The sequence below is a fragment of the Rhea pennata genome, chromosome 5 (genome assembly GCF_028389875.1).
Source record: "Rhea pennata isolate bPtePen1 chromosome 5, bPtePen1.pri, whole genome shotgun sequence".
In the NCBI taxonomy this organism is placed as follows: Eukaryota; Metazoa; Chordata; class Aves; order Rheiformes; family Rheidae; genus Rhea; species Rhea pennata.
In genome coordinates, this window is record NC_084667.1 from 14387450 (window position 1) to 14413972 (window position 26523).

Sequence of the window (26523 nt, forward strand, 5' to 3'; positions counted from 1 at the left end):
GCCTGGAAGCCCCCATGCAAGCAGAGGTAGTCATGAAGCATGAGTCTCCCAGGATGGGAACCTCATTTGAACCACTCGTGAATACTGTGTGGCCCAAAAGCCATAAGCTGGTCGTCCCTGCAGTAGTGCTTCAGGGGTATGCCCTATGTGTTCATGTTTTGATGTCACTGCTCCACTTCCTGGACTTGATTGTGTACAATGAAAACAGCCAGTTTTCTGCAAACTTAGATTTCAAATGATCATGAAATAAACATGTTAGCTTTACCATTTTGTGTTTACATTTCAAACAGTGGAAGAATCTGTTCTTCCTTGGCATACCTATTTAGATTGAGGGGGAAAGTCCTGCACTGAAGGAAGAGCAGGAAGAGCATTTTAACCATGTTAAAATAACTGTATTGTATTTTTTTAATTACGATTTTGCTATTCTGTTCTGCTAATGGCCTGCTCATGAGATGCACAATGTCTAGAGAGAGGTCTCAAGTCTGTAGGCGTTTTTCATGTTTTTTTGTAGGCTTCTGTGCTATCCCTCTTGATTGATGTATCTAAGCATTTGTTGTTTACCAAGAAGCAATGCCCTCATGTGATCCTTGCAAGACTAGCTGTTTCTATGAAGCCAGATATTTGTGAGGTCCAGATCTACTTGGGCAGCCATGTCTGTCATGTTGCACGAGAGGCACAGAATTGAGGTTTTTGTAGGGTTTGTATTTAAAGTTCAAAACAAAATGTTCTTTCTAGCAAGCAAAGACTTTATATTGCCTGTGTCCTCAGGCAGCTCTAGGTACTGATGAAACTTGATGCAACAGAGCAAGAAATAAATCTGATACTGATTGTGCGTTCCAGGAGGGTTAATGCAATCAGACCATTTGTAAAAATCATTGATCTCTTTCAACCTGATTTTTTTTTCCCTTCTAAAACTCTTCCTAATTTTTCTGCTGCTTTGCTCTGCTACAAGTTGCAGCTATAGCTGGCTTCAGCTGGCTTCAATGGAAAAGTAAAAATCAACAAAATGGCCAAATTCATTCTTGATGTAAATCCATGGAGCACTAGTATGTTTTTCATTGACCATCTCACACAAGCTGTTTCACCAGGAAAGAGAAAGTACCCTCACCATCATAAACATCAATGATCTCTTTCTTCTTGAGATCATGAGTAACAGCCCCTTCCTATGGATGATGAAGCAGTGAAAGTGATAAGCTACAATGACGTTCATTTTTGTAAGTAATCTGTTTGTAATCTTTTGATTACTGGTTTCTTAGTGCTGATCATCTTCAGAATACTGTAAAAATGTATAAAAGTACAACTGAGCGAATCCAGTGGTACTTTAAGAGTCAGAGATGGGCAGTGTGTACTGTAAAACCACCCGGGAGCTTTCCAAGTACAGGCAAGCTCTATTTGCTTGGACCGCACACGAGACATTCAATGATGTGCTCCACAGGCTTTATCAGCACAGATTTGGGATGGACAACATGCCCTGGAGTGGTGAAGTTGCGAGTTGCGCATGTCCTCCCAAAGGATCTCTGATAAAAGTTTTATATCACATCACTGCCCGGTTCATCCAAAATACACATTGTACACTGTTACAATTTCTCTCCCTGCCAAAGCATCGTGTGTACAAGAGCCAAGGGAATAGATACCACCCTCCCCAAACCCCATGTTTGTAATGCATTTAATAAAAATCGAAAGGTGAATTTTCTCTATATGAAGAAATACTGATTCCTATGTTAAGGTCTCCTAAAAATAAGAGGAAGGACTATCCTCTGTTATAAAAGGTAAGAAACTTTCATTCCTATGGCTTTAGCTGTCTGTTTCTACCTCTGCAAAATAATAGGTAAAACAGTAAGATAAAGAGAGTAAAAGTCATTATATCAAAAAGTGACCATATCAACTGTGCACAGAAACAGAGTCATTTGGCTGGAATAACATTCTGGGGTTTAGTAGATAAAATTTGAAGGAAAGTTGTTTGTTTGTTTGTTTTTCCCCAATGCAACAGAAAGGCGTTTTGAAATGCTGATTGTGGCTTGCAATGTTAGACACAAGAAAGATGTGTTAAAAGGAGATGTTACTGGTGTGAGAAATGTTTTTACAGCATGAAACAAAAATGTTTTCTTTCTGTGATTTATCATATTACCGCCATATACATGATGCGCCTCTGTGTACGTTTTTAAATTTAAGGGGATAGAAGACCCTCATGACTTTCAGAAGCAAATACAAACTCTTGTTTTATTCTCTTCTCTTTTCACAAGACCGGCTCCTGAAAGCACTTTTCTGGTTTAGCTGTGATCTAGCAGCCTTTGCCTCAAGTTTGCAACACAGGTGATCACAGTGATGGATTGAAGCTGTGTTAGCTAATTAGCTCAGACTGCAGCCTTGAAGCATGGTAATGTTATGAGGAGAATAGGTCAAATAGAGGACATGGTCTTTGGCTGAGTGATCTTAGCATCTGTGGGTCCTACAAAAGGCACAGTATAAAAGGGGCTCAGTATAAGGCAGTACACAACAAATGCAGAATAATACCTTGTCATTTTAAAGTTACTTGATTGGAATCTGGATTTCAAGCTTGCGTGGCCTTGTCTTAAACTGGCCTTATTTGCATAGGGCTGTTTGTGAGTAAGTTGGCAAGAGAACCTAATTACTGTCTTTAAATTAGTTCTTGCAGCCTGGAAGCAATGTTCTGAGCTGCCTACCTCAAGACCTCTTGTGGTTTGCTCTGGGCACAATGCAACCGTTATTTGCAGAGCACTGACAGATTTCAGTCTGTGGAAATAAAACCAAAAAAGAGCATTCACAATGGAGAAATTCTTCAAGAGAGAGTAGAATTGAGGAATTCCTTTGGCAAAAATCAGTATTAATGAGTTGTGTGGTGTTTTATGTTTTCAAAGTGCTATGTAAACATCATTAATCTTTACAATCCTGCTGAGAGATGTTTGCATATTGTTAGTACAATTTTTCAGCCAGAGAACTGACCTGCAGGTACGTTGTATGATCTTTCAAAGCTGTGCAGCAACATGTTAGAAGTCAAGAGCTGGTCAAACTTTAAAGTCCATGATGCCAAGCTGCAGTGTGCTGAATGAAGAAATCTAAATATAATCAGTAGAAGAACATCCTTTGTCGCCTTGGATATTTCTGACTCACATTTTCAGGGTTTTGCTCTGAGAAATTTAGCTTTGAAAATGTTAGCCTTGAATGGGAATGCCTGCAGGTAACTGGGAACCAGGATGTTAGAGTAGATCCTTTGTAACGGGTGCAGCACGTAACTGTGGACTCCTCAGGGTTCCTGTGTAAGAGATGGAAGGAAAGAGGCTTCTGTAGAAGTTTATTCAAAGTAGGTGGCTAAGAGAGGTGTCTTGTGGAAGAATCACCAATACCATGGCTGACTGTGGAGAAGTTGTTACATGAGTAAGCAGTGCGATACGTGATTCAGGACACTGAAAGCTGAGCCGTGAATCACTAAACCTAATAATGAATCAGTTATGATCTCAGTGACTAGTCTATTAGCATAGGTTCATTTGAGGTAGTTCTACATATCTTGCTGGTAACAAAAGAAGAGAAAATGAAGTTTGTCCACTTTTAAATTGAGGCTGTTTGTGGGGGACACCCCTATACTTCAGGGGAAGGTGTGTTCACGTATTTCAGAGTAGCATTCGGGCTCTTTAGGTTTTAGAAATGTAATTTATTTTTGTGTATCTAGGCAACATTTTGAGAGTGCATCCCTGGATTTAACACAAAGCTACAAATTGCAGGATTCTCTTTGTAGGATACAAAAGGCTTGGCAGATGCCTAGTCCGGGAGAGGAGGAACATATACATACTTACAAGGCTGAAGCTACTAAAGTAACAGGGTTGATGAAAGAACTAACTTTTAATAATGCCATGGGATCAGCGGCAGAGAGGAGCTGTGTGAGCGGACACTAACGGAGCTGTAGATGTCATTGCTTTTGGCACCTACGTTCTTGTTCCTTGGGATTGGTTTTTACATGCATGTCCTCTCACTCCTGCTCTTTCTCCATTTGCTACTATTCTTTCTCTTCTTACTGCAAGGGAGGAAAAAACCTGAACTGGCTATGGAGAGTATGCAGTTGTGAATCATATGCTTCCTAACTGAGGGGCTGCAGCCCTGCTCTTTCCAGGGCAGCTACACTTATCTCAGTGCATGCAGCTTAAGCCACTTCTGATAAGAGAGTGAACTAGCTAAAAAGGTTATTTTGGAATAAATCACTATGTGGTTGGAATCTGCTCAGCTTGTGAGATCCTGCAGTCCTAAATACTGCCCACTCACCCTTTAGACTGGCGTCCGGAGACTAGTGACAGTGACATGAGCAGTGCAGTTGATACAAAATACAAAATGCTGGCTGTAGCAAGGGAAGAGAAGGGACATCCAGCACTGGCTGGATTGTATTTGCATTTGGCTGAAGAAACTTCGTTTGCCATTTTTGGCCAAGGAATATGAAGTATGGCCCCTGGTTAGTCAACATAAATATGATTAGTCTACATAAATCACTAGGGGGAAGGAGGAAGAAGAAAGAATGAAAGAAATTGGCCTTTCTAGAATATTTTCTCTCAAAAGCATTTCGTAGTGATGAGGACTGCCTGTGTGTGATGATCTATGGATTGCAGTTTGACTCCGTGTGGAGAAACTTTTACATCACAAGAAATCACAGTTGTGGCACCCTCTTTGGCAACGTTAAGTGAGCAGGGAGAGGAATAAGTGACCTGGAAAACTGAATTCCCTCCCAGTCTCCAACATGGTCCCTCCAGGTCAGGATAGTGTGGAAGAAGCTTACAACTTGCTATCTGTACTTTAAATTCTGTCTCACCCTTTTTTGTCAATGATAAAATATAAACCTGACGGGGAAGAGAGCAGAGGAAGAACAGCCAAGGCCAGCTGAGTTTCTCAAGAAGCATAAAAGCCTGAATTTTGCCTTGCTTATACTTAGCTTTGACATCTTTTGTGATCTAGATATCTAGCCTGGCAGCACTGGGAGAAGAGATCCAGTAAAAGCTTCCCAACAGCACACACAAGACAGTTCTTTCCCAATATGACTGCTGTTTTGGGACCAGTAATTGTACCTTTTTACAGCACATGCAAGGCCATTTGGGAGGCCTTTGCTATATCAGAGTTGATTGGATTTGTGATTTTTATATTGCATTTGAAAGCATATTTAATACTGAGATATATATATATATATATATATATATATCTAATATTTATAACATTAATATATCTATTCAGTGTTGTTATGCCTAATCATGTCTTATCATTACTGAGTTACTTTGCTTTTGTACAGCAAGATTTCTGGTCCGATTTCTCCAACACATTAAGTTGGTGCTTTTTCTTGCAGCAGAGACCATGCAATGAGGAATCCAGCAAATTGCTCACTGACCTGTGCTCCTCAAGCAGGGTTGTATGGGTATAAAGAAACCTAGCCATGGATTTCTGTATTTTCTTCTCATTTTTATTGCCTGCCTTTCTGTCTGTGTGAGAGAACATTTTGTATGGTAGAAATGACTTTTGTCTCATTTTTTTCCCTTCTGTCCTGGATTTAATGTTTTCTTTTGGAACTGACTTCTTGTTTCTATTAGTGTGTTCTTCAGAGAAATTTACTGTAGTGTTTTCAAAATATTTTTCTTTAAAACTTTTATTTGTCTCAGTACATTTTGTATCTTTCACTGCTTACATTTCCCCTCTCCTGCATGATTCAGCTTCATTTCTAAGGTCACTGCTTGAAATCCTGTGCTGGGCGAGTTTTTTTTTTTTTTTTTTTTTTTTTTTTCTTTCCTGTGGGAGGATGGAAGAAATTCAGATTTCAAAACTTCAGCGGTGTGGGTCTGGGCTTTTACCTGGTTGCATCTGAGATCCGTAGAAACAAAAATTTACCTTCTCCAGTAAAATGTAAGTGGATACATTTTTAAAAAGCAGAATCTGTACCATCGTAAAAAACTTGCCATCCCCGCTAGACCTTACGAATATTTATACGTGTGCCCCGCTGTATTCGGAGAGCAGCCGAGCTGCGTGCGCCGACGGGGTGGCAGACCGCGCTTTGCCGCTCTCGCCGGCTGACAGCCCCGTGCCTGCCGCGCTTTGTCACCAGCTTTCGGGGGCGCTTTTTGCACAAGCAGCTGGGGACTTGGTAAAAATAGGAGCATCCCATATCTACGCGTGTGCCTTGCAGATGAGCAATGCTGAGGTGCAAGTGGAAATTAAACGGGAGAAACAAGGCCTTTCCTCACCGGGCAGGGAGAGACACAGGTCCCTGCCTTTGGCTTCTCCTCTCAGCCTGGACTTACTGTCTGTGAAATTAGTTACATTTCAAAACGATGAACGGGTGCTTCCAGAGCAGGTGCTGGAGCCCCCTAATTTGCCAGAAGTCTTTTCTCCTGCCCGCGGGGCCGCGGAGGTCGATGTGGGGCAGCTTTGGAGCGGCAGCTCCGGACCTAAGAAGCGGTGCGGTGTTCAGAGCGGTCGCGATCCCTGCTCGGAAGGAGGCTGGGAAGCGGCAGGGCCGTGCTGGGTGCCGCGGGGAGAGCGGCGAGCGGCGGCCGACACCACCACCTGGCGGCGGCGGCGGCGGCGGCGGCCCCGGGCGGCGAGGGGCGGCGGCGGCGGCGGCGGCCCCGAGCGGGCCGGAGGCGGCGGCGGCCCCGGGCGGGCCGGCGGCGGCGCTCTGCGTCCGAGCCGCGGGGAGCAACGGGAGGAGGGTCCCCCTGCTAAATGCTTTTTTTTTTATTTTATTTTAATATTTACAGGAAGGTTTTTGTTAAAGTATTTACCCAGTTCTAGTTTCTCCAGTCACTTGCAAAACTCTGACCACTGATGGTCTTTTAAAACTCCTCTCCCTTAAAATGTCAAAATTTCTGATGAGTAGAAATAATTTGCAAAACATTCTAAAAAACCAATATTGTTGACTTGAAAAAAAAGTGATGTTATATAAAGAGGATTTGGGGGATTTTTACGTAATTGAAAACTGCGAGTGCCAGAATGTGCTTTGTTCCATTGTAAGGATATTTTGTGCAAATTTGCGCAGGCGTATGGCGTCTGCTGGGAAATGCCATCAGGTCGGAGCCTGTTGCTGCCTTGCTCGCCAGGACGCAGACGAGCTCCCAGAGTACCAAGGTGCCGATGTGCCTGGCATCACTATTTATAGAGAGCGCTAGCAAGCTGCGTTTCGTCAGCAGACGATCAGCGGTGACAGCGGATGACTGACCCTCGTGAGATATCAAGAAAGCACAGGGCGAAGCTGCTGGACTTCGAACCGAGGCTTTGTTGGCTGGAGTAGGAAAGTGGCAATATAGTCTGGGTTGCTAAAATATTGCTGAATGTTCCACCACAGAGCTCTCTGAGGATCTGTTTTGAACTAGACTGATTCTTCAGTGTGTGATGAAGAGCGCTGCGAAGGCTATGCTCTGCACTCACGTGCTACCAAAGAGAGGGAGCAAGGACATGAGGGTCCTGATACAAATCCCTGTCTCTCGCTGAGCCCATCCCGGATTCAGGGACTGGTACTGTAGGAAATCTTGGGTGTTTGCTTTGAGCAACCAGTAAGCTTTTGCAATTTACTTGGAAAGGGACTTGATAAATGCAGTTTTTAAACTTTTCAAAAGGAAAAAAGAAAAAGAAATGAATACGTTTTACTAGTTAGATTCACTCTGTCTTAATATGGAAAAAAATGTCTTTTAAAAAACATACACATAGATACAGATATTCTGAAGTTCTGAGCTACATAATGGTTTGATACCAGATTGAATTACTTAACTGAAGAGTTTCTGCTTTCAGTTTTTTTCAAATGCTTCTTACTTTCAGATGTTACTTGGTGAAATAAACTTGGGAGGCTATCAGGTAGGAAAAGCAATTTTTACTATGTAAGGATTTAAGAAAAGTGGATTGTTGGTTTTACTGCTTTTATTTTTCTGAGGTCTTGTGAAATCCATCAGACATGAGAAGGAACAAATAATTTACCTGCTTTGAGCTTGTTATTCTGTTATGAATACTAACAGATTTGTGCTTGTTGATTGTTTCAGTGTTATCATTAAGTTGTCTAGCATATTTAGAGCTTACACTGATATAGGTCTCTGCCCAGATTTGAAATGCAGGAACTCCGCTGTTGCCAGCAAAATAAACTAGCTGCTTCTTGCCAGTATAAACACCTCTAACTCACTATTTTAGGAATGCTGTTTAAAATATGGCCTTTAATGTTAGTGCCAATGTTCTCTCTTTGTTTAGCATGGCATGAAATAAATTGTCAGCACTTGCTAAATGATCATAATTCATATGGAGTTACCTTTTGTCTAAAAGAAATTGTGTGTGCAACCTCAGCCCTGCTGGAGAATTGTCCCTCTGATGGACTGCTGCACCAGTGTAGAGGTCCAGTGAGGTAACTGGACTCCAGTGCTTTGTATATGATTGAAATGCCTAGGAGAGAAAGGGAACAAAAAAGCTATACAATATATTGGTTGTTTCATTTCAAGACAACCAACTCCTGGAGGCAAAAAAGCTGGAGATGTTAGGTTTATTTTATTTTCCGGGCAATGTAACTGATACTGCATCACTGCAAACACCGCATGTGATTCTCAACCTTTCCCAAAGAACCAGGGGGAAGAGTGTAGCAAAAGGTCAGGATGAAGTAGGTTTCTTAGAGAATTTGGTGATTGTATTCATCCTTATCGGAAATAAAGAGAGCGGACAATAATGTTGTTGCAGTTAACATGGCAGTATGTGATCTTGTGAAAGATCAGTCAGGGCCAGAGCTCCTAAGGAGGTTTAAAAATTGAGTGCTTCTGCAAACAGAATTCCTCTTGAAATCAATAAGTATCTGGCTTATGTGAAGACTGCAGGGTCAGATCTCCTAGAAAATAAATTTAATACCAAAAGCATTAAAATGCTATAGCTCTTAGAGGACTTTACTATCTTGCACGAGTCAGCGTCATTTACACCTTTGCAAAGAAACTGTAGCAGTGGTGAGGGCAGGGAATATCTTGATTTGATAGCATTTGAAAACCACTTTGTATATGAGGGCGCAGGGTCAAAGAACCTAATAATTGCATGCTGAAGAGTAACATAAGTTGTATGCTTTATCGATCTTCTCATTTCCTTGAGATGAAAACGTCCTATTAAAAATACTAGCATTTGATTGAAATGACAGAAAGATGGCCTTTTATTTAAAGACAGTGTGCATGAACTGCGTGGTAGTAAAACTGTCTCAGCCCTAACAAGCTCTGACGCTGGAATCTTCAACCCCTGGTTCCAGCAGCGGCTGTAGTCGCTTGCCTTGCTGTTTTGTCACTGCATTGTGCTGTGAAGCATGAGAAGCAGTGTCTAAACAGTACTGTATGGCAGAAGGCCAAGCTGTTAAGTTATACAAGCCACTTCCAGTAGTTTATGTAATGTAATGGCAGAGCAGCCTGAAAAGCGACTGTAAATTTATTGTAAATTGTAGACGTGAAGGTACGTCTTGAGACATCTGCAGTTCTTAACAGGTTGTAGGTGGAGATAACTTCTGATGTCCCTGTTAAATGCTGCAACTGTTGCTGCTGGAAGATCACGACAGCAAAGTTCCTGCCCCTTGTGTACTTAGGGCTCTTAAGGCTGTGTGCTTGTTTTCTGAGGGTTTCATAGCGAGGAACGGATAGATGTTTCTGTCAGACAAAGTATGGGATTTTTTTGTTTTGTTTTCCAAATTCTTCCTGTAGTTATAGTAACACAGCAGGTTGTTCAGTGTTGCATTTGAGGAGGTACCGAGTTTTGGGCACAGGTCACAAAATACGTCCCTGGTTTAGAGAGAGTTCGAACAGTAGCCGGGCGAAGCCGGGGCAGGGAGGTTTGCACGGGGCTTTGGTTACGTTCCCTGGTGTGTCTGTGCATGTTCAGGTTTATCAGCATGTTTATTCCGCCAGACCACTGACCGGATAGCGGCTCGGTTCTCCGCGGGAGGTCGGGAGAGGCTGGCACTGCCCGGTGTTAGGGCCAGCGCTTGGCACCCCTCAGCGTGGTCGGGGGACCGAGCGGGGCGCGAGGGAGATCGAGGCTGACTTTGGCAGACCGCCTCGCGCTTTCGATCCGTGCCGTTCAACTGGAGAAGTGCGTTTTGTTGGCATCGCCGGTTAAAGCTGTGCTGGCAGCCCCCTTTCACTCGGATTAACCGTGTGTCCGTTAAGAGAGTTGCTGCCACAGCGTTACTAATACAGCCGTAGTGGCAGTCGCTCCAAGTCCGCTGCTCTCAGCTAGTGGCGTCAGTCTGTTCCTCGCTGCTTGTCTGATTTTCAGTGTAGTTGGCGTGAGGGTTTTGAAAGCAAGAAGCCTGTCTTTGGACATGTCTCATGCTCACGTTCAAGCGTTGTAAAGCTGTATCTGACCTGCTCTGGAAGAGGCAGCGTGGTAACCACTGTAGCCATGGTGCTGCCAAGATCTTATGCTCTTATTTAGCACTGTTAACTGGGTAAGCTAACCCACGCCGAGTTCTGCGCTGTCATCGCTAGGTCGTTTATTGATTTCCGATTAGCTAAAATCTGTCCCTGGTGGTTGGCCTTGTAAAGAGTGTGTGCGCTCTAGTAGTCTCACCCTGTCAACAAGAAGGCACGAGTCTCTCCAAACTGCGGTTCAGAAGAAAGAGATGTTAAGTGGGGGAAAAGTAAACCAGGAATTTAGCTTTGGAGCCCCTGTGTTGTTGATCTGTCCGTTTAAAACGCACGCAAGATATGTAATATTGTAATGTTATATGTAAGCTACGTGTTGGAAAAGAAGATCAAAGTTACACTGCAGTGTTGAGGGTTTAAATTGTAAAGTTGCAGCCTGTTACTTCATAGGCTAGTTGGAAATATGGCAGCACTGGGTTGCCTGAAATTACTGTTCAGTTCCCAGTTACAGTGCACGGGCAGCTCGGTGGCTCCAGGGCGCTGACGTTCACCTGGTCTCGTTCACTGAGCTGGTTGAACTGCTCGTCTTCTTTCCCTCTCACGTGATTACAAGAGTCGGTGGCATTTTCTTTCTCCTTGGAAGGTTATCTCCTGTTGCTTTTCCTCTAACACAAATGTCCATCAACACCTTGCGGTACAGCTGAGGTCTGGGCTGTCACCCCCTTTTTGTGAGAGAATTTTTCCTCCATTAATAGGCGCGCTTTTAATTTTGCTTCAGGGCCCGGTGTCAGGGACAAGAACAGGCAGGAGGGAGTCAAACATTGGAGCTGTTCATTTTAATAGGCTTTCAGTAAATCTGTGCTCTGATTAGCATACTGTTTTGCCCATACAGATATGGGCACTCATGCGACAGAGATAGTGTGCTGCCTGCGTTCAAAAGCAGCGCAGGAAAACCTGTGATTAGCATTTAGTATGGGACTCCTCTCTGAAATATTGGTGTTTGGTACAAGTGGACAAGGATACTGAACTGTTTCCTGTAGATAACGAAGAGTATAAGAAGGCAGAGGAGGGATGAATAAGCTGTTGGAATGGCGTATCAGTCCAAACTGTGATAAATAACCCACACTGATGTCCGGAAAATGCAGCAGGTCTGGCTATTTTTGTCCTAGGAAGTTTACAAATCACCTGTCCTTTCTGTTGTTTTACCATCCTGGAACGCCCGAGGGCAACTGAGCTCCGTGCGCCGCTTTCCAGCTTGTAAACAAGCTGTTCTCTTGCTGCACGATTTCACTTTTTTTTTTTTTATTACAGGAAAAGTACATTCAAGTACTGAAAAGTTATGATGAACAAAAATGAAGACTTCTTAGAAAGAAACTTTAGTTGCTTTGATCAGAAAGGGGTAACAGTCCTGCTGCTAACGATTGTTAATAATTTACGAACAAGTGAATATAAAGGAAAACTGCTATTGCTAGAAGCTCTAAGCTTTGATGATGCTCCTTGCTGACACTGAGTGGTGCAATTACCACATGCTGATGGAGGAGAGCTACAATTACCACATTTTCCGAGTAACTGCTGGGAATTTTTTAGTTGGCATTGGTATTTATTTATGAGCTTATTGTAGGCAAATTCTGTAAAGTGCTTCCCTATATCTGTAACACAACAATAGTGAGAAACCTAGAGATTTCTTTTTATTCCCTTTTTCTCCTACCATAAAAAATGGAGCTATACATTAAATCTCTACTGCGAGCATGATTCTGTACTTCCATCCTAGATGAAATCACTGTGGGAGTCAGTGTGGGCTCTGAGTAAGAAAAATAGCAGCAGGGAATGCTAAAGGCCTTGAGAAATTTTGTATGAAATAGTTTTGCCCTTTGTCATAGATGATGTTCATTTGTTTATATTTGCAAGTCTGGTGGTAATAGCATTGGCAGGTAATTAGCTTGTTGTTCCTAGATTTGCCAAGGACCTAATGCTGTCTGGAAAAAAACCCATATTATTTCCATTTATTACTGGGTTGCCCTGACTGGCAGAGAGAAGCAGCATGAGTGGCTGCTTATACTCATGTGCGCCTATTCTTATAAGTCATTTTGACTGCTTGTGATTTTTTTCAGTCTTACTTTTCACAAATATTTGATACAAATACTTTAAACTTGGTCCGAGTTCAGAAGCAAATTGTTTGGAAAATCTGGTGCAAAAATGGGTTCATCTGTTTTGAAGAATGAAGTGACAGGAAGGAGAACACGTTTTCACCCTTGCATCAAAAATATTGACTGAACCTTGAGTTTGGAGATGACTGACAACAGAGGCTAGGTATGTAGCTTGTTTGTTCGTATAGTGTATCACGGAGTATGTGGATACTGCCTAGGAAAAAACAGAACACTTCAGATTTTTCCTATTTCTTCTGAAAATACTATGGAAAAACAACATTAAAATGTCATTAGAATATGTTCAGAGAATATTAGAGTTATACTGATAAAAGCCAGGAAATAACCATAACATTTTACATCTGTTCCATGTGCATATGACAAATTCTTTCGTAACATAACCAGGCAGTATCTTTTCTTAAGACTTTGCATTGCTCAGTGTTAATATTGGTCAATGTGAAGTGAGGCTGTGTAGCAATCTGGGATCCAGAGCATCTCACCTCATGAGCTATAGTGGCTGGATGGCATCCAGTGAACCAGGCTCAGCTCAGCAGCTCCCATGAGAAAGGACAAATTTTAGTCCTTGATCGCTTGACGCCACCTCTGAGTAATACAAGGCGTTATGTGTCAAATTGCCATGGAGCTACTCTCCACAGTGTTCACTAGCTCTCCCAGCTCAGGATATTCAGCAGAAATAAAGGTTTTATGTCTTTGCCTGTCTTTTCAGGCTTTTGTTAGTCTCTCCACTTAAATTTAGATTTCTTATAAATAAAGGCAGTTTTTCTATCAGGCCTAAAAAGAAATGAAAAGAGCACATACGTGTGCTGATATCTTAGAAATACTCTAGTATTTATATATATATTATATATATATATATATACACACATACACTTATACACATATAGATAGATAGATGTATAGATAGATACATAACTTGTTAGGGATGGACCTAGTCCACTGGATAATAAGCAGACCCCAGTGGTCCCAGCTCCACTGCCCAGAATCAACAGCGTGTTCTTTATTCAGCATATTCTCAGCATATTCTCTACTCTAGATAGTAAATCTTTGGAAATTGCTGGAGGAAAGTGCATCATCCTTTGTTCCTTTGCTGTTTCCCATAGTGGAGAGAAGATGGGTGAATCCCATTACAGGTAGCCCTGGATTTCCCAAGTTCCTGTTTCCCTGGAAGAGGAAGAACAATGTAGGTTGAGTAAAAAAAGGTATCATCAGGTACAGAGGTGGTGACTCACCTCATTAAATGCATCTTGCCTGTGGTCTCACAGCATGTGAACTTTATTTCTTAATTTATCTTTCCATGGCTGGCTGGTCATTTGTCATGTTGACAGGCACTGACCTTCTGAAAACAGGAGATGTTTTTGTCAGATCGTTGAGGCCTAATGGAAAATGGGTAAAATGGCAAGAAATAGAAAACTGCTAGCCTGTCTCTAAACCAGGTGGGTAGATGAAGTGGTCATTGTGATTCTGTCTGAGCACAGAGATGTAACTATTTTGTTGGTACTAAGCAAGTTCATCAACTGTGGCTTCAAAGAACAGCCTAAAGCCACAAGATATTTTTCATGATAGGGGAGGAGGAAGTAGGTGTTCACAGACTGTTGACTATCCTTGAACTGAACATACTGACTTGGAGGAAATATATATCAAGAGGAACGTAGAGGAGATGGGAGACATTTCTACATGTAGCAATACCTTCTGTCATGAAAACGTATCCAACTGTTTGTTTTTGGAAGAAATCAAATGCCCCATTAATGTTTAGTGAAAATGTGGCAGGGTCAAGGGTTTCCCTCTGTTGTCCTCTGAAAGAGCTTGTGAAACATGAACTCTGTAAACCAGCCAGAAAAGATTTTCTGGGAAAGGTTAATTATGTGGGGACCAGCAGTAGTGCCTGGCATACAGGAGAGGATTAAGATGACATTTTCTGAAAAACTTAAAGCAATCTGTGTCTTGATTGAGAAGATGCTCTTGTAAAGGATTCGCTTGCATCTTCACTGCATCATATAAGGATAAATCTGAATTTGCTAATTTAAGAAAGGCCTTACACAATGTTTTGTAGGTGGGCAAAAGTAGGCCGAAGTGAGAGAAACAGCCTCAAGCAAAGGCAAAGCCAACATGAGAGTAACCCTAAAAATTGAAGGTATTATGGTAGATGGCAGTGAGGAGTTTTCATTATGATTGAATATTAATTAGTGACATGGCTATTAATGATGACAGTAATTAACAGAGGAAGGAAAGCCATGTCAGTGTCCCAAGGGTGAGTAATCAGTCTTGGCAGGTGATAAATAATGGTTCAGCAAACTCAGCAGAATGATAATCCGCCTGCCTCAGGACAACTGGAGAACAGCTATAAAATCTTCCAGGCTCTTGGCAATATTCAGGAATGACTTCATATTTTTAACAGAGACAAATTAAAATCCATGATCTCAGGTGTTCCTTATACTCTGGAGTGGCTGATCACGGTAGTTCTGGTTGAGTCAATGCTTTCAGTTTACTTGTGACTTTAAACCTCTCTTTTTTTAATCTTAATAACATGAGGAAAAAAGACTGGTGAATCAGCTTTTACTACTACTTGGATTTTTCACTGTAGTTTTATGAAAATTGAAGAGATTCCTCAAAAGGAGAGTGAAATTGGGGGCATGACTGTTCTTTGTAAAAATGGAGTGAGACTTAATCCTGCGGCAAGTATTTGTGTGCCTGTGGAGAGGGATCGCTTGGAACGCCCTTCCCCTGCCTCACTCTTGAGCGGGGCAAGGAGAGGAGCTCCTCTTCTGGAAGACTGTCAGAGCTGAGATGTCCTGCCACTCGCCAATAAGGTGACTAAAAGATAACTGAAAGCCTGCTGGCTGTAATGTGAGATCAAAATCAGGACAAATAGCAGATTTTTTTCAGTTTGGCAGGTGAACAGGAAACACAAGAAAGATTCTGGTTTAGCCTGAACCAAAACAGCATTTTGTTTTTGTTTTATGCATAACAGCAGAGAAGTGCTTTAATTTGAATCTTCTTGAAATGGTTTTCTAACCCCAAATGTTTTGCTTGGCTGTACTTGAATCTTAGCTATGTAGCCAGTGTAATGGTATGTTTACATGGTATTTCAGAGGTAGCCATAAGCTCTCTGAAGCTGTGCTCCTATCTGCACAGTCCTGTGCCTGGGTGCAGCTCTAGAGTACATCTCTTCTGAGACACAGGTGGTCCCTATCTGGCTGACTCAAAGCATAATTAAACAAGCTTGTGTCTGCCAAAATAATATCAAGAAGATATCCCGTATATTGAAAGCACAGAATGCTGGGCATTGGTAAGTCAAGACTCACTAAAAATTTGACTTAATGCACTAGATAGCGAAGTGTCACAATTTATGATGAGAATCACCATGGTACTCAACTGTGTAAAGTAATACTATTTTAATGGAAAAATTATTTCTTGGCTACTTATTGTTTGTGCAATTGTGGCTTATGCAGGGTATGAGAAAATGAGCTAAAGTTGTCAGCTAGGATCCTTGAGACACGTACAGCTCTAAAGCAGTTCGGATGTGCTCTCCTGATGGGGTTATGGTATGTGGCAGAGGACTGGCAGGTGATCTGAGTACCCAAGTGCTGGAAGAAGAACAGAACTGGAAGGGGTCACAGAGCGAGAGACACCGCCAGCCCAGCTGTGTGGAGCAATGCATCCACTCCTGCCTATGGACTAATCTCAGAACTCCTATTTTCCAAAGCTTGCAGTGTTTGTCCTGTGGCTCTTGATCATATCTTTTATATCCACACTTGGTGTGCCAAGCACTGTGTGGTCACATAGAGAGTGTGTACAGCATTGTGCATACACAATCCACCGCCTGGCCCCAAATGAAGACTAACTTTTACCAATCCTGAGCTTATCTTCCCATCTGAAAAGCATGGCCCTGCCCCATCAATTCCAAGGAGGGTAGATTGTCATGTAGGAAGAGTCTGATAATATTTGTTAACTGGAGAAATGGAACTAGGGAAAAATAAAACTGCCCATGTGAGAAGTAAACCTTTAGGACTGTTGTCAACAACCTTCTCATACAGCAAATAATCTTCACTTGGAGTCAAGAGCAAAGAGGACTGTATGTATTGATCAGTGATAGGATAACTATGAACCATTAATATTACTTAGCTGTGAAAAAAACTTAGCTGATTTTAGGATGTGCCTGGTAGGCTGTTTTTCAGTAGAAACAGGAAAATGTTAGTATCGTTGCCAGAAGCATTGATTAGACCTTCTACAAGGTAGTGTGTGCAGTTCTGGTGACCCCAGTTCAAACAAATATAACTTAAATTTGAAAAGGCGCTGAGAAGGAGAGTAAAATAAATGGAGAGTCCATCATACAAAGAGATGAGAAGAGTTTGGTTTGTTTAGTGAAATGGAGATAGGGAGGCAATTTGTCAACCCTTTCTAGAAATATTCAGGAGCAACAATCAAGGAAAAATAATTCTTTAAGTTAAATGATAAAATGGGTATGATATTAAATGCATTGTTTATATGCATTTATTATAAATTGCATATTAGTCTAGAAGTTGCAAGCAGAGTTCTATCCTTCCCCCCCCCCCAAAAAAAAAAAAAAAAAAAAAAAAAAAGGAGTTCTGGAAAAATATTCCAGATAAGATAATGGCAACTAAAATTGCTTTTAAGTGAAGTTTGTAAAAAGGATTGATAAGAGTATCAGAGTGATCCTAGCTGAGAATACAGGCTTGTGAGATAGGCCCTTTAGGGTGTGATTTGTTGATACCTACAAGGCAGATTGAGACAATGTCCAGCTGCTGCTTGCAGGTCTTGTCCTTTTGCCCATTATTTGAGCTAAAGCAGATGGTGCCCTGATCTTCAGGGGCACAGAAAAGTTGTTTGACTTGTCTTATGGGGATAGAGGTCCATATTCCCCCCCTTGCCTCTGAAGGCTGACAATGAGAAGAGAGGGTGCTGGGTGGGGTTTACTGGTGCTCCTTGTGGAGCTGGGGGGCAGCTTAGATTGTCGGGGGGGAGCAGGGGATGCCCTTCACTTCCACGTAGGGTATGACCTGCTTTCCAATGGGAATTTCAACTCTATGGGAGAGTCACCCAGACCTACAGATATATCAGGAAGTGAGGACCCTGGCAGTGCCGATATCTCTCTCTGTGGCTCATTGTAATTGTGACTTTTGGCTTTTGTTATATTGCAGATTTGCTGAGGGGATGTGAATGTCCTGGGCCCGTGGCAAGTGGGGACATATGGAGCAAAATGTTCTGTAGACATTTCTGGAATAACAGTCATATTGGTTATACTGTTTCTTGATGTACTTTCCATGTGTGAACTCAGAAGTGCTCTATATAAATGTGATCCTGCAGGGTTCATTTAGTCAGGCCAGACCAGACGCTGATCACTTTCTGTCATTTGCTTTTCTTCAACTGATGCATCACAAAATACCGTGCTAACAATTATTGGGGCTAGTTGCCTCCTGTGAGTGAATGCAAATATTTTTCAACAACTGAAGGTATGCCGAGAAGGGCTTGATGTGACGTCTGCATCCCGCCATAGCGTCGTTGTGCTGCAGGCTAGTATAACTTAGATACTTCCTTGCTACGTTGCCTCTGACTGTTTGACGCTGGGCAAGTCACGCTGGCTGGCTTTACACACTGGAGGCCCAGTCACCATTACCTTTCCTTTTAAACTTAACTTTCTGAGTATGAAGTTTGACCAAATTTTGTTGCCCCCATCATGTCGTATTTTGCCTTAGCTTCTAATGAACGAGTTTTCTACTCCTCTAAGTTTCATGCAACAGAGAGGTTGTATACATGCAGAGGATCAATCCTAGAGATCTTTACACTGTTTAAAAGATAGCAACAGCCTTTGAACTACCTGAAGGGGACTGAAAAGCTAAAAAAAAAAAAAAATTACCTCATGGGCCTTAATGATGCACTTCTGCTCCTGGCCACCATATTGCTGATGAGATCACTAGCAAATGACAACTCAGCAGTGGGATGGTTCCAGGCACACTTAATCCCACTTTTTTCACGAAGACATTGCTTGTGTCGTTGACATAGGCTTTTCTCTGTCTTTTTTGACTGATAACTCAGTTCTGCACTTTTAGATTATTGCCTCTAACATTAAAGATGAAATATGCCAGTAGAGGGCTCCTTTGTCTCTTTGGTAGATAGTGCTTTCAGAAACATAACTCCTTGTATACTGATTTGAGAGAAAAACGACTGGGAGAGAACAGCTTACGTGGAACTATTAGGGTAGCATTTGACTTGAAGTATATCAGATCTCTTATCGCACGGAATACTTCTTGGGACTTAGTGGCACAAGGAGGAAAAACATTTTGAAACCTCCTGTGGAGATTAAAAAAAAAAGAAAGAAAATGAATTAAAATTCATGTCAGTTCTTTTGTATCTCATTTCAATATGATGGCTCCTCAGGGCTTTCAGATACTCTGTGGTCTTCAATGTTTAATGTTTTTTCCATTTTTATTGCAGGTGCTGACATTGTACAGTGGCTGGTGAAGAACCTCAGCATTGAGGATCCAGGTAAGGGGGCCATGGCTCGGGATGAAAAGGTACTCCATCTGTATTCTGTGTGTCATTACACAGTAGGTACTATTTTGCTGCAGAATTGAAAATACTAGTGAAACAGCAAAATTGTTCTAAGCATTTGGGAAGAAGGAGGAAAAGAGATAAGAATCAGCGTCGTAATTAGGTCTAATACCTTACACTACAACACACACAAAGCCCTTCGTAGGAATCACAGCCTGTCTGTGAAATAGTTGCTGCCTAAGAAAGGCTAGTTTATTTTAAGGCTGTTTATGGACCTAGAAGCCAAGATGATAGATGTGCATGGTTAAGTAGGGAAAGACAGTGGCAGTGTTTCATAGTGTGGAGAAAGGTATCCATGACTGATAAGACGTTCTGGTCAAGGGTGACATAGACACTGATGAGATCAGATGATGGCTGCTAATTTATCATGGCAGATAGATGTTTAGGGAGTAAACTGTAATCAGTGCACGGGCACAGTCCATCACCAAATTGTTCATTGTTCAGAGCCACAAAAATCACTTTGGCACAGTTAAGAGCTATTGAGAAAAGAGGAAGAAAAGATCGTTTTGCAGCTTCAGAAGTTTCTTCCCTTCCTAGAAAGGCAGAAAGCCCAACATCTTACCTTCAAGCATTTTCTTGATGCATACTGGCCTTCAACCCTTCTCAGGGCTTACTAACCTCCTATCAGATTTCTAACACGTAAGAATTGGCCTGTGACTATTTGATCACACCAGATCCCACAAGGCATGATCCGTACCATGTGGCTGCACACAGCGTTTGTCAAGGCTGTGACAAGCTGCCAAGTTACATCTCTCTTCAGCCAGATGAAACTGGCAAGTTCTACCTAAATTCAGGCCTATAAAGCCTTTTGCTGCTCCCAGTGTGTCTTTCACCACTTAAAAAGTGGAGAGAGAGGTAGCGTGGTCTCACTGAGGACATCCCTATACACACATCCCTTCACATGAGTCCAGGCAAGCCCCAAGCCTGAATTTCAGCTGCAGACAGTAGCTTTATTATTGGCCTGGGGGCGCACAATCAGCTAACGGGCGTTTCACAGCTCTGAGAAAGTCAAAGCAGCTTTGACAGTTGACATCAGCTGAAAATCTGTGCAGATGTACCTCTGATGTGGTGAAGGGAAAGAGGCAAGGTTGTCCTGGCTGTGCTAGAATATGCACTCCCACTTACCTCAGTGTCTTTTTATTTTAACAAATGGCAATTCTCCAGTGTCTTTATGAATAAAGATGCTGCTAATGACCCGGTGTTGCACATGTATGTCTGATTTGCAGGGGGAAAGTGAGGTTCACTGGTGGAACAAGCTTCTTGTCAGCTGTCACCTGTGGCAGATAATGTGCTTTGAGCTGAATTTCAGACTTGGAGTTGAACAGGTGTGGGTTAAGCGTCAGGTTAAGCATTTGTACAGTGTTGCATCTCTATTGTAAGGCTGATTTCTGCCCTCCTGTTTTGCATGATTTGGTTGGAAGGCAGAAGGATGCAGTGTGGTTACAAAGTGCCATATATGTGCTGGGTCTTATTGTGAGTTGTCACCAGATCTGCTGCTGAAAGCAGAGAAGTATGTGATCCACATCTTTCTGACACATCCCTGCTGTTTTCTTTTTTTCCTCATTCTTTCGCAGTGGAAGCAATACACTTGGGAAGTCTTATTGCTGCACAGGGCTATATCTTTCCAATCTCAGACCATGTCCTTACCCTGAAAGATGATGGGACATTCTATCGTTTTCAGGTTGGTGAGCCCTCTGCCCTCCATGTGGCCCCTTTTACTATCCCTGCAGCAGTACTACTGAAATCCACACTCTCTTTATTCCTAAGCAGTGGTTAGATTCATAAAGCTGGCAGATTTTTTTTTTTTTTTTTTTTTTTTTTTTTTTTTTTTTTTTTTTTTTTTTTTAGGGATTGCAGCTATCTTGGTAGAAGTCTCAGGAAGTTCTGAAGTCCCAACTAAAAGGTCTGCTTTAGAATCCCAAAGCACCCTCTTCGGCTTTCAGGTCCACAGTTCTTACATAAATGAATAAATATGTCCTGTGATTATTTTTGACATGTGATTTCAAGTCTGTTATGTTCGAAGTTGAACTAAATCAGTAGTGGAACACCATCTTGTATCTTGAAGAAAATGATTCTCAGCTTCTAACCTTGGTGGAAAATTGAGTAGCCATTTTCCTGTGCAAAATGGACTAGGGCAAACTTTGGAGTTGAGCATTCAAACTCTGGCACAACAGAAAAATTCACATTTTTATCCCCTCTTGGCTACAGATTCATTTGTAAAGGCACAAGTTACTAGCTTTGGCTCTTCTGCTGAGGATATGTAACCCTGGCAAAGTCACCTAAACTGGGACACCGCTATGCCTCAGTGTCCTTGTGTTCCCAGATGTGTTGAATTTTTAAAGCATCCTCTGCTTGGGTTCCATGTCTTTTCCAAGATCTGCTGCTATGGTATTTCTGGCTAATTGAATGCTTGTGCTGCAAAAACTCCTTTTAGATAGAGTGTTTAACTTTGAAAGTAGCAGTAATTTCATACCTAGAGTCCTGCTGCATAATGTTCCTGGCTGTTTTTTTTTTTTTCACTGTTACATGACCTGTGTTAGCCCCTTTATCTTTCATGTGACCTTTTTTCTGTTTATTCCCCCATTCCTCCTTTTTCTTTGTTCTTCTCTTTTTTTAGTTTTTATTTGAAAAGCCTGTTTTTATCTTGGCATCTTTACGTCTGATGTCACTGCCACTCATACCCACTGTCTTGCTGCTGATGTGGTATTGCTACGATATGAGACCTGTGAGACAGTGAGGGGGGAAAAAAAAGAGGAGATCACAGACTTCCTTTTATCCCTCCTCACCCTCTGGTTACCTGCCATCTCTCAAACTTAAATTTTTCATGACAGTTCCCTTGTTTTTCAGAAGGCCCTTCTCCTTTCATATGGGACCTGGCAGAAGCAAGGGCAATACCAATTGCCTATCTAGTTGTATTTTTCTCCGTTTTCAAAGAAAGACCCCATAGGAAGGGAAATTGTCAAGTTGTCCTTTGCAGCTCTTAGAAACCCTGTTTCAAAAGTGTGGTATAATTGAATTCTTTTTTCTTATTTTTAGCCCATGTAAACCAGATCATCCAATTACCTTGACTGCTCATTGACTTTCTCTTTCCTCCTCTTATCTTTTCCTACAACTTTGACTTACTCTTTGTCTGCTGTCGCTTCCTGCAACAGTTCTCCTCAGCCGTTATCTATGAAAGTAACCTGATAGAATCATGTCTCTATTCTATTACCCTGTTCTTGCCACTTTCTGCCTCAACATCCATCCATCCTTTGACAGTAGCACATCATCTCTTGAAGTTACATATCAGTGAGAAGCATTGAACCATATACTATTTGATCCCTCTATGTTTTCTCACTGTACTTTGGTGCAAGGAATGGTCTTTGTATACGTGTGTAATGCCCAATGCTCATTTATGGCATTACATCACTAATGCAAAACAGTGCTCTGCAATTTGTGTAATCACAAGGACATTATTTTTCATTTATGTTAAAAATGAAATACAGCCCCCATGTAATAATATCTCATAATTAGTTGTGGCAACCACAATATGCAGACCTGGATAGGAAACAAAAACAGTAAGCGTAGCAGGACTTCTGCTTTCTAAACGACTCTAATCAGCTGAGTTCCGAACTCTGCTGTCTGGTTTATTTAAGAAGTAAATTGTTTTGTAGGCTGCCAACCACACTGGTGGTTGCTCCAAAAAAACAAATGGTATGTAGTGTGTACAAAAAGCCACAAGGTTTGTTCTCACGCTTCTAAAAAAGATTCAGGGTGTATGTGAATTCCTGGGGAAAGAGGAGATTCAGGGTATAGAAGATAAACTACCTATATTCAGATGAGGTGGCAACAGTACCTAAAATGTCATCAGGAGACTGTACGTCCTGAGTCTTTGTTTCAGTATCTCTATTTACCTGCAATGGTGAATGCTAAAAATGATACCTTCTTGGGAAGCCATCCTCATTTTTATTGAAATCTGTAGCAATATCTGGACAGGGACTCAGACTTTGTGATTCTTCCTTTTGTACTTGTTTATTCTGCGTCAGAATTCCTTTTCCTTTCTTAAATTATTAAAATAACGTGTGCTGTTTCTTCAGGCACCATACTTCTGGCCTTCAAACTGCTGGGAACCAGAAAACACAGATTATGGTGAGAATGTAATTATTGCTTTTTAGAAAGTGCGGAAAGTATATGATGGAAAACATTGTCCTTGAAATAATTTATTGGTCATCTAAACCATTCAACAGCTCTCGCTCCTGCAACATAGGATGCAGATTTTTGGTAGCCTCACTTGCATGAAATGAAATCCCAGATTCACTGAAGCCTATGGAGTTTTAGCTGTGGGGCCAAGATTTTACATAGTGTTACCTCAGCTCTCAGACAGCTCTGTTCATTTCAGCAGGATGGGAAGCAGACTATTGCTCCTTGGGAATTTTAAATAATACCAGTACTGCTTCTGTGGGGGAACATCCTCTGGTCTGTAGCTGCATTTGTCATGTTCATCAATAAGAAATCATCTTATCTGGGCACTCATCAGGCTGATCAATAAAGCAGCATCTAACTGATGGCAACCTATAGTTAAGCTGCTCTGATATATGACATCAGACAACTTTTTCCCATTTTTTTAGGATTGCCAGATGAAAATTGGTAAAAAGAGAAGACTTAGCACAGTTTGTGAGCTGCATTAAACATTTGAGTGGCTGCAGATGATGATGATACATAAAGAGAATATGTCAGTGTTGTTATCCTTAGCTGTCTCCGTGCAGTATTGCTGTTTCTTCCAAAACTATCCTTCTTTCTTAGTTAAGTGATAAGATCAATTGTTTTATCCTGGTGTGGACTGGAAGTGGAAGTGAATCCATGTCTCTGCTTGTAAAACGGGAACTTTTAGAAGTGCTTCTTTTGAAATATCTCACAATCTAAGATCAGGTTTTAACCCCTCCCCAAATAATCATTTTTTTTCTTTCCCAGACAATAATTACTCATCATTATGGATTCTGGAAATTATTGGCAGGGGTGGAGGAGCTGCCTGCAATGGTGTCTATCATGTGATAGTTCACTCGCAGCCCTCATCCGCAGTGGAAGCTAGTGCAGTCTTACATGTTCGTCCCAATGAGGGACTGCTCAGGAGAAAACATGGAAATGTTCATTAAATGGAAAATAATTTCCAGAGGTTTTACAGACAGCCCTCATATATAAACATGCTGTCTGAACTATACCAGAAGTGTTTTCTGGAAATATCAGAAGAGCAATCTGAAGATGGAAGTTCTGTTGTTTCCTATAGTGTATGATAAATAAGGGAGTTTCACAGTTAGGTTGTGCTGCAAAGACATACAGTGAACAGCACACCTCAAAATAAAGCCCTATTTGAGCTGACCCACAGCTGGAAAAGCTGCAGCTACATTCACTCTGAGCCATGTAGTGACAGATTTTCACCTATCCTAGAAATCTCTAACATATGTTTATAATCAGTGTTTGTATATTAGCTGGTTCTGTGCAGATGGGCTCTTCTCAGGAATTAATCCCAAACTGGCAGTAGACCCAAATAAAACTGAAATGCTAGCAGCTTTTCATACTTTTTTTGATTTGCATGGATCTGTTTACAGGACAGGAACTGACTTGCTAGTGACAGGTCACTGCTTAGCATGAAGAAATACCGTGAGATGACTGACTATCACTTAATTTGATGTTGTAAATGACTTACAGATGAAACTACTCTTGAGAAATATAAATACAAAGGAACAGAAACACATGAACTGATCAACTCTGGTCACCATGCATAATTTTGGCCTATTATGTGAATATTTTATATAACACTGTTTTTTTTTTCATACATTTTAAATAGAAGGCTAGGTTTCCAATGAAAAACATTCATGAAAGGGTCAACAAATCACATTTATCACCAAACCTCATGGTTTCCAAAGAGAAGATGAAATTTTCTGAAAAATGTTTGTTATGGAAGAAGTTTTCTGTAGATGATACTCTGCCTTCTGCCTAGCTCCAATATGGTTGGACAAATTATACAAAGCAAATTATACAAATTATACCTGGCACGTGCTACTTATACCTGCAGCACAAGAGAGAGGGAAAGATGAGGAGTTTTTAAAATTCACACCCAGATTCATCCCAAAATCTCTCTATGTAGTTCAGATCTAAATCTGTACCCGGGGTGTTCTGGGGATCCTTGTGTTTCAGTACATAACAGAAGCAAGGTGAGCTAGCAGTTCAGCAAAGACCTGATGTGCCGTCCTGCACTGGGCTCATCTGGACCCCCAGAATCCAGAAGCGTATCAGTTTCTCCAATACCTAGCTATGGTGATACGTGCAAGGACCTTTCCTTTAACCATGTATTTTAAAATGTATGGAACAAGAGAGTGGAGCATATGAAGGAATGCTGGTATCAAACCTTTAAGATCTGGCCCATGTTTCTGCTTTCATGTCAAGATTTTGAAATTATGTTTTAATAAAAGGGAAAAAGAAATGCAGAGATAGAGAGAGCTGCTCACATCAGCAGGCATATTCCCAAAGCGTTGAGGGGAACAGGTTGCTGATGCTAAATCTTCTACCAACACCAGATGCAGCTGTGCATTTCTGAGACTCCTTGTTAGGTCCTCACAGCTACTCTCAGCACTTTTAAATGAGGTGTCCCAGAAGTTTGAGGCCTCTGAGAACATAGCATGTAACATCAGGTGAGTATTCAGCCCTCTCATTCCTTGGCTCGTGTTGCTGTCTGATGTGGATGAACAGTTCATGCACCCCTTTTTCCTTAAGATCTTGTGCTAGTAATCTGTTCTGTAATTGTTTTCCTTTCTGTTTTTCCTTTTAGCCATCTATCTTTGCAAACGGACCATGCAGAACAAAGCGAGGCTGGAGCTGGCGGATTATGAAGCCGTAGGTACACTGCTGCTCGAGTTTCAAGGGGGGCACGAGCGCTTTGTTCACTGACGGGATGCTGCCGCCTTGTGCTTCGGGGTCAGCTTTTACTGTTTTTTCTTTAGTCAGAATTGTGTAAAAGTTGCTCTGGAGAGAAAATCAGGTACATGAAGGGGGGAACGTCCCTCGCATAGACTTTGCAGTATCTCAGAGTATCTGCCATGTACCCATGGAGACAGGCAAGTTACATAGAAGTTTACATCGATTTCTGTCTCCAGTTAAAAGTTCCTGTTTTATAGCTGATACCAACACACTGAAATGATGGATTTTCAGTGCATTATTGGGCAATTAAATCCTGATGACCCATTAAGTACTGCTTCAGACCTTAGAAGGAAAGACCTGCCCTATGCTTCCAATATACCGTATAAAAGTTATTCATTAGGCTTATTCAGTGAGTGTTTCACAGTTAATAACTGCGAAGTAACTGTTAATAACTGTTATGCAGTTAATGCACTTAAAACTGTCCCCAGCCTTGAGTTCAGTTGCACAGAGTTTGGGTGGAGAGGGATGAGAAGATGGAGGTAGGAGAG

At 41.6% G+C, this 26523-nt stretch overlaps 1 protein-coding gene across 8 annotated transcripts in view; it reads left to right on the forward strand.

The window, feature by feature from the left end:
- The window catches only part of RGS6 (regulator of G protein signaling 6), a 287533-nt gene that overhangs the window by 191870 nt on the left and 69140 nt on the right, over positions 1 to 26523 (forward strand). For 7 of the 8 annotated variants that reach the window (XM_062576773.1, XM_062576769.1, XM_062576767.1 and 4 more), the window contains 4 exons: positions 18965 to 19015; positions 20656 to 20762; positions 23158 to 23209; positions 25887 to 25951. In XM_062576773.1, coding sequence (XP_062432757.1) covers positions 18965 to 19015; positions 20656 to 20762; positions 23158 to 23209; positions 25887 to 25951 — 275 coding nt within the window. The remainder of the gene's footprint in view (positions 1 to 18964; positions 19016 to 20655; positions 20763 to 23157; positions 23210 to 25886; positions 25952 to 26523) is intronic. The other variant, XM_062576774.1, reaches the window with a different exon arrangement.